This window comes from Ursus maritimus, unplaced genomic scaffold (genome assembly GCF_017311325.1).
Source record: "Ursus maritimus isolate PB19 unplaced genomic scaffold, ASM1731132v1 scaffold_5, whole genome shotgun sequence".
NCBI lineage: Eukaryota > Metazoa > Chordata > Mammalia > Carnivora > Ursidae > Ursus > Ursus maritimus.
The window spans coordinates 40616860-40634601 of record NW_024426663.1 but is presented as its reverse complement, the minus strand read 5'-3'; the positions used below and the strand labels follow the sequence as shown (position 1 = coordinate 40634601).

The window sequence follows — 17742 nt, the reverse complement described above, 5'->3', positions numbered from 1 at the left end:
CTAGGACCCTCTCTCATCCACTACACACAAGAGAATTTAGCATTTATATTTGTGTTATAATATGCTGGTGGTCTGTTTGTTATCCTTTTCCCTATAATTGTAAGCACCTTTGCTCAAGATACACACACCTATAAACACAAAATATACACACATGTGCTGGCATGCACACATACACATTGCACACGTGTACATTCCTCTGTGTGTGTGTGTTTATGTGGGTGTGTACTCGGGGACTTAATAGTCCGAAAGATATTTTAGTGTACTCACTTTTTGTGAGTTTGTTGATTGTTTTATGGTAGTCATTTTCAGCTTAGTAAAAGGTGAAAGATTTATACGATCTGAAGAGAAAGCAGAGTATTCGTTTTCAGCTTAGTAAAAACATTGTTGAGTCTTTTGCCAGGCACTGTTCTGGGTACTGTACATGAAAGACGAATAAGACAACTTATATAAAGTAGTTTATTTTTATGAAAATGGTCATTTTCTCTGGTCACCCTGTAGAGAAACATAGGGAAGAATAGGACTCCTCCCAGGAGAGGAGAATGACATAAATGATGAGGTGAATAGGAAGAGTATGATTATGGAGAGTAGTTGATGGTCTGGTGGATACTATTCTGAATGTACAGAATTAATTAATTATGCCAGGGAGGTTACCTGAAGAAAATACAGGAAAAATAATGAGGATGTTACTCTTTGAATGCTTTGTTTTTACTTACTTTGCTTATAAATTTCAACTATAACTAATTAGATTTTGAAAATATGATTGGTAATTTATGGATAAGATTGCTACTACTTGGGCTCAGTTTGTATTTTACGATAAATTTTGTGAAACATGGTACTGGGGATTACTGTGTTTGTTAAGTGTAAATCTTTTTAAAAACGCGATTAATTTTTTAAAGTTGGGAAAGCACAGTAATGAATTTAAAATGCAAAACATGGGGCGCCTGGGTGGCGCAGTTGTTAAGCGTCTGCCTTCGGCTCAGGGCGTGATCCCAGCGTTCTGGGATCGAGCCCCACATCAGGCTCCTCTGCTAGGAGCCTGCTTCTTCCTCTCCCACTCCCCCTGCCTGTGTTCCCTCTCTCTCTGGCTGTCTGTCTCTGTCAAATAAATAAATAAAATCTTTAAAAAAAAAAATAAAAAAATAAAAATAAAATAAAATGCAAAACATGCAAAAATATATCTGACAGTATTTTTGTAAGTTTTGTCATTGTTGTGATTGTGAATTTATGCAGTACTGTAAACTTGTACTAATATTTGAATTGTATTTTTAACAGGTAGAAATATAGGTACAGATAACGTATGTAGAGATAGACTGGAAAAGACCATCATTCTTTTTACTAAAGTGGTAAGTTTTCATTTTATCTTAAGTATGTTTTCTTAAATAAAATACATGTACTCATATTTAATAAGGAAAAATGTGAGCATACATTCTTTAGTGCGAAGTAACTTATTTTCCGACTGTTTATAGCAAAGTTAAAAATACTCCGGTATTTTGATGTATTTAAATATAAAAATTAAATTTGCATGCCATGTATCAGTTATAAGTCACTTTGATGTAAAAAAAAATCCTAGTAAATATTAGAGAAGTTCATTCCTCTGAAGTTTCTTATTCTCACTCCTACTGGATAGAAGCAGAGGTAAAGAAAGTACCAGTTTCAGCTGAGCGGGAACTAGATTGTATGTAACAGGCAGTGTCATATCAGGAAGTACTGTATTCAGAATGACAGATTATCATCAGTGTCAAACATCTTTTGAATAGAATTATAGGTGCTCCATGCTAGGCAATGTGTATAAATTTCTGATGAAACTAAGTTTTAGAGAAACTGATTTTTATGAAATTTTGGCATGAGGATGGTTGGGAGACGGACATAGAGTTGGGAACACCTGGTTTGAGGACTGCATTGCACTAAAACAGGTCGTTGAAGATAGCAGTATCTAAGCTTGTAGCCTGTTTTCCCTTTTCTTTCCTGAAACTTCATTAATATGGTTAAGGTTGTCTGTTCCCTGGGAGGGGAGAAGAGGAGTAGAAAGGAGCTGTTCTGCTTGAAACTTCTTGTCATGAGATACAGTCTGACATAATCCACATTATAGGATGTATCCCAAGAAATCAGTTGCATGTGTATTAACATGTAAAACTGCATGTACGTGGATTCCCCACCAAGGTTCAAATCTTGCCAGATGTATATTAGCAAAGTTATAAGATGTACTTATGGATGATTATATTCCTATATGAATTTGGAGAAAATGCATTTTAATTTTTTTCTTTATAGCTTTTGGACTTCTTGGATCAGCATCCATTTTCATTTACTCCTCTAATTCAGAGATCACTGGAATTTTCTGTAAGCTATGTATTTACAGAAGTTGGTGAAGGCGTTACATTCGAACGATTCATTGTTCAATGCATGAATCTTATTAAGATGATTGTTAAAAATTATGCTTATAAGCCATCCAAAAATTTTGAAGGTAATGCCTTACTGGCAGTTTTTTTCCCCATTATTTCAAATGTGAAGTAATTGCTATTTTTATGTATTTGAAATTCATTTATTTGAGTGTGAAAAATAAAACGTTGCTTGGACATGCAGTAGAGTTAAGGATTAGAGACTTGAATATGTGAGTGCCAGCTTTAAAAGCCATACATAGTAAACTGTCTTCTGTAACACAGTAAAAGATGAGTTGAAGCCCTGGGACTTTAAGAATTAAGTACTCCAATAACTACTGCAGTTCATGTTGCAAGCTGTGTTTATTTATACAGTTAAAATTTTTCTCTGACTTTAATGAGCTTACTTCTAGACATTGGAATTCATTCATGTGCATATGTACCAGGATGAATGAGGAATTCTTGTAGAAGAGAGAAAGACATATGTATCTAAGTCACTCCAATATGGTGTGATGATCTAACACGGGGAGGTACCGGCTGTAGTGGGAGGACGGCTGCGAGACTGATGTGTGTATGGTGTGAATAAAGAAATGTCTTTGAAATTTGCCCTTAAGAAAGATGAAAATTTATACACCACTTTATCTTTTACTCCAAAAGTGTATTTTTAAATTTATTTAAGTTACGTAATCCAACTGGTAGAATCTTTGTATGATTAACTTGGAAATTTTATTTTTCTAGATAGTAGCCCTGAAACTCTAGAAGCTCATAAGATTAAGATGGCATTCTTCACATATCCCACTTTGACAGAGATATGTAGAAGATTAGTCTCTCATTATTTTCTGCTAACTGAAGAGGAACTGACCATGTGGGAAGAAGACCCAGAAGGGTTTAGTAAGAATCGGTTTTTCAGTTTTCACCTGGCTTTTTTCCTCCTGCCCTAAATACATATCATCTATTTGAATGATAGCATAACAACATTGTATACATTTTGATCTGAGAATCTTGGCTTTTAAAAGTTAACGTGCCCTCTGTTTATTATCTGTTAGAACAAACCGAGAAGCAGAAAATGAATGATTTTTCAAATATATGGAGTTCTCTCCACAAAGAGACCTTTTAAAATTTTTAGATATTCCTATGAACATATAGTTTAAAACAAAAATATAAAATAAACTGTCACTGTTAACAGGTCAGTTTACACTTCGTGATTCACTCCATCTTATTTTTTATTAGTAGACATTTTTATTTCGAAAAGAAATTTGGAGAATTGCTGAATAGATCATCTATTTAAATTTTAATTTAAAATGAATTTTTTGATGATTAAATGTTTCTCTGGGAGATCTTTTTTATCTGTTTGAATTTTAATAATAGAATAAAAGTATCAAGGTCCTTGTTACAGAAAATCAAGAACTCGTGTGCCTAATAAAGTGCCTGTGTGCAAGTTACTTAAGCCATCCTCAGACATAGGCTAGATTTTAGGCTCTCCTCATCCCTTTGACTGGGTGACTTTGTGTAGTTCTATTCATATGTTTCGTTTCCTAAGATTCGAAGAATCTAAGATTGGAAGACTCATCTTCTCCCTCTTTTTGTTATTTAAGAATAATTTTACTTCGTTTAGGAAATATAGCACTACACACTGTATATATCCTGTTTTGTTTTTGATTTTTCTCTTAGCTAAAATCTTATGTTTCATATTGCTTTCCTTATGCAGTATATATAGTAGTATAATATGAAACACTGAATTCCTAGATTTGTTAAAGTCCCTGAAGTATTTTACTTTTTTAAAAAAATTTACTTGAAATATAGAACATTTTTGAAAATGTTACGAATTATTTTAACTTATAAAACATTATTATATAGAAATGAAATAATCTCAGGATTATAGTTATATTCCAGTGCTTACTGTGTTCAGTCAGGTGATACCACATACTCTGAAAGTGACAAGCCCTTTGAGCTTTCCTCCATAGAGAATTTTTAATGAAAGTGAGAGTGCTTATGTAAGCACTTGATGGGAGAGTCCCATACACAGATGTGATCTATAGTGTATAGTAAAGAAATCTGTGTAAGGCCTTGTGTTCCTAAGGATTTGCTTTCGGTGTTACGTTTAAAACCATTCATGGAGATAGGCTGATATTATTTAAAATCTTTGTATTCCATACTGAGATTTTGGAAACACCATTATTGCACGGTGAACATCATTTGTCGTATTTTTAATTGCAGCAGTGGAAGAAACAGGAGGAGATTCTTGGAAATACAGTTTGAGGGTAAGTATTGATTGAAAGAAAAATTGATAGGGAAATGCTTAATGCTTCTACAACTCTTAGTAGAGAATATTTTGTTGAAGATTCCAAGCATTAAACCAGACAAATAGGAAACTATAATTGTAGGAATCTGTATTTGAGAGGAAAGTAATTAAATTATGAACTTTAACCTCAATATTTGTTGTTCAGTTGGGGGTTTACATACTGAATTTTTCTGCATTTTGTAGTTACATTGGTGGGAAAGTAATTGCCAATGCAGAAATAGGAAATGTTTCTGAAAATGAAAACTACTACTTTTTGGCTAGAATGATTTTTTTTCCCTTACTAAGTATTTCAGTAATTCGGAAGCTTTTTTTGATACGTTATTTCTTGTACCACTGAGTGTGATTCTCAGAGACCACCAGCCCATTGCTTTTAACTTTAGAATGCTTTCTAAGCATACATTTTTTGGTATGGGCAACATTTGAGGAAAATTAGTCAAATGTAGTCTTTGAACTATTTTTTTGTGTGAAAAGTTGTGTTTACATAATTTACACTATTATTATTTTTCTAAGAATGTATGTTAACATTTTTAGTTTTGTAAGGTTACATAGAAAACCAGAGAGATTGTTAATTAGAGAAATTATTAGTGCTTTAAATTAAAAAAAATTAACTGCTTTACTTTTTTAAAAACTTTGTTTTATGGAAAGTTTCAAAGATATTAAAAAATAGAATAACATCATGAGCCTGTGTTGTATTCCAAAGCCTCGCTACCAACTCATGGCTAATGTTATTTCATATGAGTAACTCCCCCCCACTTGGATTATTTTGAAGCAAGTATTTGATGTGACCTATCATTTCATCTGTACATATTTCAGTATGTATATAAGATTTGTTTTAAAACATAAAGCATAGTACCTTCAAAATTCGTAATTCCTTTGTATTATGAAATACGTGGTGATTCGGTACTTTTCAGAACCAAAATGAATCGTTCTTTTTATGTAGCCAACACTGACTTCTGTTACTGTTTGTGTCTGTTACAAGAAAGGCTATTCCATGTGGTGAATTGAATTCCTGGGTTGCAGTTGTTACTTACTGTGTCATTGCTAAGAGATATGTAATTTTAAACAAATTAGTTCCTGGATAGTCATTAGAGTACTCAATCTGCAGATGAATGTGGCTTTAGATTTTTTTTTTTTAATTTAAAGAATTATGAATTAAAAATGTAAGTTATTTTCTCTCTGGAGTTTTACTTTTGAATACCTAATGCCAAAGGACTGAAATAGTAAAATAAACTTTCTATGTGTTAAGAATCAAATTACAGGGGCGCCTGGGTAGCGCAGTCGTTAAGCATCTGCCTTCGGCTCAGGGCGTGATCCCGGCGTTCCGGGATTGAGTCCCACATCGGGCTCCTTCGCTGGGAGCCTGCTTCTTCCTCTCCCTCTCCCCCTGCTGTGTTCCCTCTCTCGCTGGCTATCACTCTGTCAAATAAATAAATAAAATCTTAAAAAAAAAAAAAAGAATCAAATTACAATTTGATTTTCTTTCCAGTGTATCTACAATTGTAATCTACTTTATATAAAAACATTAAGAATTGGAAACATTTTTGGAGTGTTAGGATTTTAAGAATGAGTATTCTTTGCTTTATTGTAGAATTGATCAGCACAATATATCATTGTTTTCACTAGAAAATTGGTTTCTTTCCTCTCCAGCCTTGCACTGAAGTACTATTTATAGATATATTCCATGAATATAATCAGACTCTTACTCCTGTACTTCTAGAAATGATGCAGACACTTCAAGGTGAAGTATATTTTTTTCTATTTTATTAATTCATGTTCAGTTAAAATAGTTTGAGTCCCTGCTTACTATGTACAATGCATTTTTTTCTACACCATATAATAGATGGGAATCTGAGGAAGAGCCGAATGTGTTCTTTTCTGAAGGGATGGCTTTCAGGGTAGAGAACAAGAATGGGCAACTGAAAAAGGCAGCCTTGAGCTAGGCATTGAAGGTGATAGTTGGATTTTGCTTCTTAAGCATACTAGCAGCATAAGCAAAATAGTAGGCAGTCAAGTATATTGCATGGGGAAGTGGTCTACCTGGAGCATGTTGTGAAAGTAGTGGGAGAAAACATCAAAATAACAAATGTTAGGCTCAGGTTGGTGGCAGTGGGAATGGAAAGGAGATAATGGATTTAAGAGAGTATGAGGATGTGAATTTTTGGCACTTGATCGCTGAGTGCAGCTTGTGCACAGTAATTATTATCCACTGCAATTTATCATTTCTGACTTCTACTGTATTATAAATTCCAGGAAGGGAGGCAGTGATCACATTTGTTTTGTTCACACATTATTCCCAGTGTCTTGTACACTCAGTAACTCTTGATTGACTTTTGGTAACTGATTGTGTTGGGCAAGGGAAAGTGATTGGACATGATCCTGAACTTTAGTCTTAATAACAAGAAGGCTGTTGTTAGTACTGGTTGGAGATAGAGTTTTACTTTTGGAGTGTGTGTATAAAGGGCCTTGGTAGAGGAAAAGCAAGTTCAAGGACGGAACCCAAGATTTTCACCTTCAGGCATATGAAAAGGTGGAAGTCCTGCAGAAAAGCCAGAAACTGTTGCAGAAGTGTGAGGAACGATATGGGAGTGAATCCTGGTGAGAAAAGCATGTTATTAGAAGTGTCCAGTGATAGAAGAGGCAGAAGGCAGTGGAATCTTCTGAGACAATAGATTATTTGAAATATTGGGGCAGAAATTACATTGTAAGGGATCAGGGATTGAGCCGGTGATGATACAAGAAAATAATAGCAAGAGAAGCTTCTGTAGGGAAGGAAGGAGACGCCTGATCTTGTTTGTGGTAGTGAGAGGCAGCTCACTTTTTAGGCTTTTGTTCTCTGAAAAACTTAAAGCCTTCTTAAATTATAAACCAAGGGGGAAAACTGCCAGGTTTTACTTTGTTCATCTGTGAAGATAATTTGAGTGTTACTTGTATTTCATATGGATTGATTTCTAAGATACAGTTATTTACTAATTTCTTAATGCAGGATTACTGATTCTTAAAATTGATAATATTTATACTGCTTCAGTTACTTTTTCTTTTGAGTTTAGAACATCATTTTCTTCTATTATTTTTTTTAAAACCACTCTGGGGAAGTGGGTAAGCTATTTAGGTTTCACTATGATAAGTTGTGTGGCGGTAGGGATTTCTGTGGTTTCAGAGTTTAGTTTTCTTTCCAGTCGTGAAGCAGTTGGCTTATTTAGGGCTCTACTTATTCCAGCTTCTTAGACTAGTGAGCTTAAGAATTCATACTTAACAGCAGAAGAGTGCTTTGATAAACTTGCTAGAAATCATTCTATTCTAAAGAAATAGACGTAGTAAGGAAACTGTGTTTTTCATGGCTTACACATGACACTGTCCTCTCTGGACGGTGGTAGGAGACTGCCAACTTTTTATTCAGAAGTTTCCACCTGACATGATGGCTCTCACTTTCTGTCTCTACTTTTGTTGCCATCCTTTAATGTACTGTCATGACCTGGTTTGTTTATTATGTTTAGAGCTTCTTGTGTGAATGGCCTGTGCTTGTTCTTTTTTGTTAGTTGGTTTTTCTTTTGTGGAATTCATCTTTTTATTTTTTCTTTAAAAAGTTCTCTTTTAAATCAGGGTATATAAGGTATTATACACTAGTTAGCAACGTGTGGCATATTTTTTTTTGGATTGTTGCTTGACATGACATTTTTCAAATATGTTACAATGATTTTTAAAATTGTAATATGGCTTTACATCTTGTACCTGTGCTCTCTAATGGTGACGATAACAAAATCTAGGCTTTCCCTTTATACCTATATGTATATTTAATGTCATGAAATTTATTGTACTAAGCCGAAATAATAAACTAGTAAACTGAGTTGAAATAAAGTATCCTTTAGAAACTAGTTTTATTTACCTTTGCTGATACTTATGTTTTCAGGACCCACTAATGTGGAAGATATGAATGCACTATTAATCAAAGATGCTGGTATGTTAAACTAAACTGATTCAGAAATATTTCTTCAGTAATAAATGTTTGGTATGTCTGCTTTGTGGCAGGTGTTAGGCTGGGAGATTGGGATACAGCGGTACCTAAAATATAGGAACTGTCTAGTGGGGGAGATAACCGAGTAAGCAGACAATTGATTATAGCATAGTACCAGCTGATTATTGTTAAAATAGGTGGCAATTAGGTAGTCCATTGGAAAACCACAAGGTAATTTGGGTGTGCCTAGGGAAAGGCTCCTAAAGAAGTATAATATGAGAACACCAGGGTCAGTGGGAGTTAAAAAGGGAAGGGACCGTGTGAGAGGAGGGTTCCAGGTAGAGGGAGCAGAATGTACAAAAATTTGAAGAGAAGAGGAGCAGGCACAGTTAAGTTTTGAACTGGGAGCATTTTGGTTTAATTGGAACATAGAGCGCAAAGGGTTATGGTGAGAGTTGAGGCTGGAGAGAGGTTAGGTAGGGACCAGACCATAAAATATTGTGTCCATTTAGAAGCAGATGTTATTTTATAATTTTTATAATTTGACTTGAATATGTTTCAATGAATGTAGTTTTCTGTTTGAAACCACTAAGGACTATTTAGGAAAAACAGTGTAAAGTAACTTAAATAATGATTCTAAAATGTCTGTTTAAATAATTTCTCTGATTAACATTGTAAATTTCCCTGTATTAGCATATTACATGTTCTTAAAGTAGTCCCTAAGGATTAGTTTCTCATATAAGACACTTAATATTGGGCCCAGCATCTGAAATTTAAATTTTTTTTCTCAAATCTTCTTTGTAGTGTATAATGCTGTTGGATTAGCGGCTTATGAGCTGTTCGACAGTGTTGATTTTGATCAGTGGTTTAAAAACCAACTTCTTCCAGAATTACAAGTCATTCATAATAGGCAAGTATAAAACTTTGTGTTAATAATACACTTAATTTACCTTATTAATTTTGTGATGAAGTAGGAAGGCATTAAAATTGCTTAAAATTTTTAAAAAGTTATAACTTTGCTGATCATATCTAGTGTAGAATAAGCCTTGTGACTTGAAAAATAAAATTGGTCTTTTTTTTTTCTTCAAATGTGAATTGTAATGTGTGAAGTATTTGATGTTAGATGAGATAGTTTACAGGAGGAAGTTTTATACAAAGGTAAGGAAAGATGGAGATCTCTGAATTCTAGAAAAAAATGTGTACAAAAGAAAGCCAATTGGAGAATTAGCAGGGACTAGGGCTGGTGTTAGCAGTAGTCTAACAAATAGTAGCTATGAAGGGTGACTGACTGAATGCCTTGGGATCCACGTAGCATACTGCAGGTCCTGGAGAGGGTAGATAGGATGGAGAGGCACCATGGCAGAAAGCGTTTGGATGCACCTTAGGCTTGTATTGGGTTGCCCCGTTCAGTAGTGCAGAGCTATCTGATGTTTAGTGGGACTTTTCCCAATTCTTATGCTTCATATACTTTTAAGTACTTGACTAATTTTAGGTACCGAATGGCTGAAATGGAAGGGTAAAGGTCTTTTATAGCTTTTATAGTTTTTTTTCTTAGTTTAGAATTAGAGACTTAAAAATTTCAAGAGACTTTGTTCTTTTTTTGAATTCAGCATTTCTGTTGATTTATTTCTGTAGACGTGGTGCCTATCAGAATGCCTAGCATATAGTCCTAGCTCAGGTAACATTTTTTTGACTGCATTAATGAATGAATAGAAGGCTTCTATATAAATCTCGAGAGCTGTAGAATTGTAGAGTTGAAGATGATTTAAAAGTAATTTTGGCCCACCTAAAACCAATATTACACTATATGTTAACTGAGTAGAATTTAAATAAAAACTTGAGGTTAAAAAAAATATATTTTTGACTAGTAAATAGCTGTTTATCTATTCAGTCAGTAAATATTTTCAGTTGGCCATGAATTTGCCATGTCCTGTAAAGTCCTTGGTGAATAAGATGGACTGTGACTGTGCCCACAGGAAGCTAGAGAGCCTTTGATGTAGAGAAAACCTCCATTAGGTAGACGCATGTGCCTTTAGTGGGAACACGGTGTGGTTTGATTGTCCTTAAATCCTGGAGGCTAACTCTCCGTGTTGTCCAGTACAGTAGCTGCTCTGTATGGCTGCTGAGTGCTTGAATTGTACCTAATGCACTGAGGACCTGACTTTAGTTTTAATTAAAATTTAAATCGAAAAACTGAAGAGTGTAAAATATGTATTGATTCCATGTGGAAATGATATTTTGCATATATTGAGATAAATAAAAATGTTAAAATTTCACCTGCTTTTTACTTATTTTAATGTGGGTACTAACATTTAAAATTGCATAGTTGGCTTGCATTATGTTTCTTTTGGACCGAGCTGATCTAGACCAGTATTTCTCAAAGTTTAACGTGCATAAGAATCTCTTGGCAATCTTGTTAAGATACGCGTTCTGATTTAGGTAATGTGTTAGGGTCTGGGTCAGACAGTATGATTCCATCATGCTTCCAGGATAACGATGTTGCTGGTCCAGGGAGTACATTTCGAGGAACAAACTATCCCCTGATTTTAACTCTGCCCAGAAGTGACTGTGATCTAAGTGAATTTAAGATTTGACCTTTCTGAGATTCGTTCTCTTTATCTGGAGTGGAAAGTTGAATGAAGCCATCTCAGAACTCTCGGTTTAGAATTGATAGTGCTGTGGCTTCTCCACTACACTGTACACAAGCCTTATTTACTTCCACCTCTGTGACTTTGTTTACAAACAGTCTCTGTTCCTCGAAGTGGCATTTTTTCAGTTTTCTGCCCAAAATGGTGTTTATCTTGAAGGCTATTCAAATCTCATTTCTTCTTACCCACTCTTCTCTGTTCCTTTTCTGAAATCCTATTATATAACTTTGCATTCTTTAATTCTTACAGCTGAGATAAACTTTTTGAGGGCAGAGAGTACTTAAACACATTTCTTGCATCTTTAGTGAGCAATTCTTTCTATGTGCTTGATCATCTTGTAATTTTGTAATTTTCTAAAAAATGTGGTATATTCATTACCTTATTCCGTTTATACCCTGAAACAATTATCGTCTCACTGTTAAAATTTATGTAGTATCAAGAAGAGACCTCCTGGGTGGAATTCTTATACGTAGTTGTTTATAGCTTTGTGGTTTTTCTCGTCTAAAGAAACTTCATTGCCTTTAGCAGAGATGGTTACAGAGGGAGAAATGTGTGTATACGTGTTACTGCAAATGTTCTACAGCTTTTACAGTATAAATCATTATTTTGATAATATGAGCCACATTCTGTAATAGGGCACTTAAAAAATTAGAGATTTTACCTAAAATTAGTGTAGGCTTATGTGAGTATTTTATCTAAATGTAGAAATCTCTCACAGTGTTCTGGAAAGTAATCTTTGTAAGATAAACAGACTGGATTTAGAAAATTGAATACAGGAATTCCTCTATTATTACTTTTTTGGGGCCTCTTCAGCCTTAGGGTTTGGGACATTAGCTACTTTGCCTTTTCAGATTAACTGTTTTTGGTTACTTGAGGAACAGAAATGGACTTGTATTTATGTACGTATTTATGTTACAGTTCTTAAATATAATTAGATTTACAATATATCTGCCTGTGGATTTTCAATTTTTGTAGATCAGAACTTTTATTGTTAGCAGTTATACTGTGGTGTGTTTAGAAGTAGCTTTTTTGCTTTTATATAAAAAATACAGATTGCTTCTTCACTATATTTAAAATTTAAATGATGAAATATACTAAATGAAATAGACTTTGTAAAATATTTATCATTTAAATTTCATGATTTTTCCTTATCCAGGTATAAGCCATTGCGACGCAGGGTGATTTGGCTCATCGGTCAGTGGATTTCTGTGAAATTCAAGTCTGACTTAAGACCCATGTTATATGAGGCAATTTGTAATTTGCTTCAAGATCAAGACTTAGTGGTATGTTCCTTAAATGTTTAAGACTTTTTTTTTTTTTTTAATAAGTTTAGCCTGTGTTAAACTTCAAGTTCAGACATGGTTTTTCTGTCTTCAGAGTGTTGGCGGCCTTTCACTGTTGTAGCTCTTCCTTGGTGCGAGTAGTTTGATTCGCGGGAAGGAAGTCCTTTGATTATTTGCCCTTCCCATCAATAATCAATAAAAAAAAAAAAAACCCTACCTTTCTAAAATTTATAATTTTTTAGTAAGAATAAAAGACAGTGTTTTAAGATCCTTCTATAGCTTACGTGGTTTTTTTTTCTTAATTCAGGATAGATTTTGTTCTCACATTTGGGGTTGCGCCATCATTACTTTCATCCTTAATGTTGTTGATTCGTTCTCATTTTTGGAGGGCTTTTTTGGTGTGTATTTGTGTTTTTTTAGCCTTTGGAATTGTTTCCTTTCAGACTTTTTATTTATAGTGTTGATATACTCTTGATTTTTTTGATAATGGAAACTTGATAATGGCTTCTTTGTTGCTTTATTCCCTTAAAAGCAGTATGTTTGCTGCTTTGATATTTAGGTCAGTTACTTAAAGAGTTATTTTGATTTCTTTGTTTTTTAAGAAGTTCCACATTGTGTAGAATACTCTTTTTCCCCCCTAGTGGTGCTTTATTTTGTGCTTGAGTGACTGTATTCATGACTTACTATACATTTTGTCTTGGACTTAGGTCTGACTTTAGCATAGTCTTGAAAAGATTGAGTTTAGTCTTTTCCTGACTTTCAAATTATTTTTACATAAAATTAAGTGATCCCTCCCCCCCCCCGAAGTAGGCTAAGATCTTGTTTAATCATTTCTTGATATACTCCCTTTAAAAAATTTTTGAACCCATCCGATAACCCTGTTTTTCAGGAAAGGCTTGGGCCATACTTTTCTCATTTTCACTTGTGTACCACGGTAACGGAAACTACTTTTAATGTTCAGAGAAGGAAAACATAACTGGAAAGGTAAACCTAGTGTAGAAGCTCAGTATATTCCAAAGGCAAATAGAACTGATCTTTGGATTTTTTTACTTAAGCATTACCTACTTTGTGTAAATAATTGAGAATTTGCTCTAAATATCGTGCTGTAATTATTAAATATTTTAAACATGGGAAGTTACAAGGGAATCCAGTTTTATTTTACCACGTTTAAATTCTTTGAAGTTTATTAATAAACCTAGCTGTTTCTGAGATTAGTATTTGCTGGACTGAGTTTACTTTTGTAATAGCTTTAAAATAAAGTATTTATAAGATTTGAATTTTTGTTTTCTCATTCGGAAACATTATTTGCCCTTCTGTCAGAGGTATCAGAGAGAAGACATTAAATGCTTATGGAAGTATTATGAAAGGATTAAATTTGAGCTAAGTTTTCTTTGGGAAATAGAGAAATTTTTTGGATCTTGTACTCATTTTAAATGAATCCAGAGAGAAATAAAGAGAAAAATGAGCTATTTAGTTCTTCACTTTAAAAGTGGATTATTAACCATATACTGACAAGTATTACTGGAGCAAAAGGGTTTCAAGGCCGGCTAGTTTGGAAAACATGGAGCTAAATATTTCAGTAGTCCTCTTTACTTTAGGACTGATCAGAACCTTTCAAATGTACATTTGCATTGTGACCATCCAAGATGACAGTACATTAATATCCAAGAGATGCATTTAGAGGAAATGCTGCTGTAGGTTCAGCTCTTGCTCTTTTCCTGTGTATGTTCTGATGATTTCCTCTCATTTTTACATCTTCTGCAGTTGTTTGATCCTGCTACCATTATTTTGTTACTACTTCTTAAGACTGTTTAGTAAGGTGTACCAAGTTCATGTTGTACATTTTGGCCTTTTGGTGTGTATCAGATATACTACTTCAGTTTCAACTTGTGAGAAATGCTGGCTAATGAGGGAAGATACTTCATACACATACATACATAGACAGCAGGGTTTAAACAGACATGCACATGTACATGTGTGGATAGATAGGTAGGTAGGTAGATAGATACTGATGGATCTGAATGTTCTCTGGCTTTCAGAATCCATGTTCTCTTGCTTGATGTTGCTGTTAATGGAGTTGGGATAGATTTAATCTTGAGCAACTGTGGTTGTCGTGTGGCTTCCATATCTTACGGCCATGTTATTATAAGACTGGCTATGACAGAGTAGAAATAGTGCAGCAACTGGAGAAAGCAACTTCTCCAGATAGTATAGGAACCCATAAATCTTACAATACCAGAGGCCACTGGGAGGAGTACATCTCTATCTCTGATAGTTGCGTGACAGTTTGACATTACCATTTGATCTGGGGAATATAATGCAATTGAGTGATTTTTTTTGCTTTAGGTGAAATATTTAACCTTTCCTCATTGCTTAACAGTTTGACTTATTAGAGATATCCAGATTTTATAAACTAAAATTTGATGTAGGCATAATGAATAAGCATTTATAGTACTGCAATATTTGGAAACTTTTTGTAATAAATGTTGGGAAAATTTGGTAAGGTTTAAGATAATTGCTGCTTGGAAATTTTTTACTTCTGAGCTAATTTTTGATTCATATTTAAAAAGAGGAGGCTTTTAACTTTCTAACTTTTTAAAAGTTAAGAATTGTATCAAAGAAAAAAATGTAGTGACTAATATAACAAGCACCTATATGCTCACTTTCCAGTGTCCATATTTCCATTATAATAATTTTCCATACATATTTAAAATATTGAAGAAATAAAGCCTTCCAGATGCAGTTGAATCTCTTTCTACTCTCATTCTGTTGTGTTTTTGTTGAGCAAAGTTTTTTAATTTTAGTGCAGAGTTCTGTTCTTTTTGTTTCTTGTTTAGTCCATTTCTTTACCCTTGGTTCTGTATCTAGAATTTATTTTTGAATGTGATAGGAACTGTGATTCCATTTTTATTATTTTTTTATAAAGACAACAGTGCTACACTATGCTCTTATTGTAGTGCTATTCACTCTAGTGAACTAGAATGACTAAATTTTAGGTGAGGAGAACCTTCTTTTTGTACTACCCCTGATGATTACTAACTGTAATGTTTGATTACAATACTGGGCTTTTTTGATTTTTAAGCCTTTTGAGCCAGTTTTGTCTTTAAAGTTTAGAACAAAATTTTTTTTGCCAGTTTTACTTCAGTTATTTGCACAGACTTCAGTACCATAAGCAGTAAGTTACTAAAAAATTACCATTGGTATATTGTTTTACCCTGTAAAAGGCTGTATGAAATGTGAACTGTGGTGCAACCAGAACGTTTCTAGTTTGGAAGTGTAGGGTGTGGTGGGGTTGTCACTAGCAAAAAAATGGCCATTTTTATGGGCAGGTTGACTACTGCTGTAGAAATAGTGAATTTTCACGGTGGAAAGGCAGCTAATGGTGTTAAAAACGGACTTTTAGTAGCATGTACAGAACTGCAGCAAACCCTGAGTGTACCAATGGGAGGTACAGCTGGGATTGGGCAGACATATTTTAAGGGTGCATTGAAATTTCTGTCTTTCCATTCTTGTGCCTTTTATAAGTCTCCCATTCCTGCCATTCATTCTATCTTACCATTTTGATTTTGTTTTTCCATTTGCCTATTCTTTGTGTCTCAAAAATACTGCTAGAGATTTTCAACTCCGGGGGTAATCTGTGTCTTCACAGAATTAATTGAGAATTCAGTTACATTCAGTAAATAAAATTTCCAAAGGAAATATCAACAAAAATCTGTGTTTGAGACATCAAATTATTAGGCCACTCTAAAACATGGAAGAAAGGAAACTTTAGTGAGTTTCCTGTAGTCAGTTTTAGGTTTATACCGGTATGTCTGATACTTAGAATATATGAAAATGAGCTGTACACCTGAAGCTAAAACAATGTTACGTGTCAATTATATCTCAATTTTTAAAAAAAGTAAAATGAGCTTTAGAATTTTTTTTCTTAAAAGGAGATGAATAAATTGAACATGATTTTTATCCTTCCAGGAAACTTACTTTACACATGTATTTCAGGAGAAGTACATCAAATAGTGTAATCACGTGATCTTGACTTTATTGTGGAAGAGAGCAAAAAAAGTTAGCATACTAATAGCAAGCAGTAATAGTGCAGATGTGTAGGGTAATATTACTTATGTTAGTATCCATATGCCTAGCATGGCGTCAAGCCTTAAGTAGTGTTTATTGAAGGAATTGGGAGATTGGGATAAAGAGAATCCAGGGATGAGGAGGGCTCTCTTAAATAGTTATGTTATGAACTCATTATTCTGTTTCTTTTTAGTGGATTACTTTATTCTTTACTGTTAACTCTATTTACATTTTCCTGGTGGTTTTCAGTCCCTGAGACATTGCCATTTCTCTCTGGCCCCTGCACCATGCTGTTTTAGTGTGTGGATGGCCTTTACTGTCATGGGCAGGCTGTGGAAGCGGTGAGGCATTGAGCTAGTTCAGGTGTGGAATTCAGATTAGCCACTTTGACAGTTCTCCCAAGGGTCATTGTCACTGAAGTGGGGCATGTAAGTATCTGATTATTTTTTCTTTTATAGCAATCCTCTTTGGCAGTAGGGCTGACCTCTGGTGTCTTCTCCTTCATTTCTCTATTGCTCTTATGCTTTTTTGGATCCTTCCAATGTTTCTTATACTTTGATGGTACTTCTTTGCCCTAGAAAAGGAATTTGCTTGTTAAAATTTCAGGAGTTTTCTGAGATTTGAGCGGAGTTAGGATAGACCATAGACTGAGTTCTCGCAGTCTGGATCCACTTCTGGATACTTGGGATTTTATTCTTCGGAGGGATTTATTCTATGAAAAGTCATTGTTTAGAGTACTTTGTTTTCTTTTCTTGCATTTACTAGCAAGTATTTATTGAACAATTAGTGTCCTAGGAATTGTTAGACTCTCTTCTACCCATCTTCTGTCACATTCCCCAGCTCTTTATTCCACGAATTTGAGTTTTGCCTTTTTCCCATTACTTTTGAATCACTGTGAAATTCATACTCTTTGTGAAGAGACTACTTCTTTTATAGCTCAGGAATGGCTAATTTTGTTCTTATTTTTCTCATATTTTAAATGTGCCTCTGTTTTCTTAAACTTGGTGGGCTTTTTGTTTTCCCTCCTAATTTGGCTTCTGGTTTTTGGAGTTAAACTAGAGTGCAGGCAAGTCATCTCCTATCATTTCATCTCTTCCTCTGAATGTCATACTGC

The 17742-nt window shown here is 34.3% G+C and overlaps 1 protein-coding gene across 2 annotated transcripts in view; it reads left to right on the top strand.

Moving 5' to 3' along the window:
- The window catches only part of IPO11 (importin 11), a 203463-nt gene that overhangs the window by 63311 nt on the left and 122410 nt on the right, over window positions 1-17742 (top strand). For both annotated transcript variants that reach the window (XM_008691374.2, XM_008691375.2), the window contains exons 9-16: window positions 1273-1343; window positions 2269-2461; window positions 3114-3266; window positions 4593-4636; window positions 6325-6415; window positions 8585-8632; window positions 9434-9539; window positions 12434-12560. In XM_008691374.2, the coding sequence (XP_008689596.1) occupies window positions 1273-1343; window positions 2269-2461; window positions 3114-3266; window positions 4593-4636; window positions 6325-6415; window positions 8585-8632; window positions 9434-9539; window positions 12434-12560 (833 nt within the window). The remainder of the gene's footprint in view (window positions 1-1272; window positions 1344-2268; window positions 2462-3113; window positions 3267-4592; window positions 4637-6324; window positions 6416-8584; window positions 8633-9433; window positions 9540-12433; window positions 12561-17742) is intronic.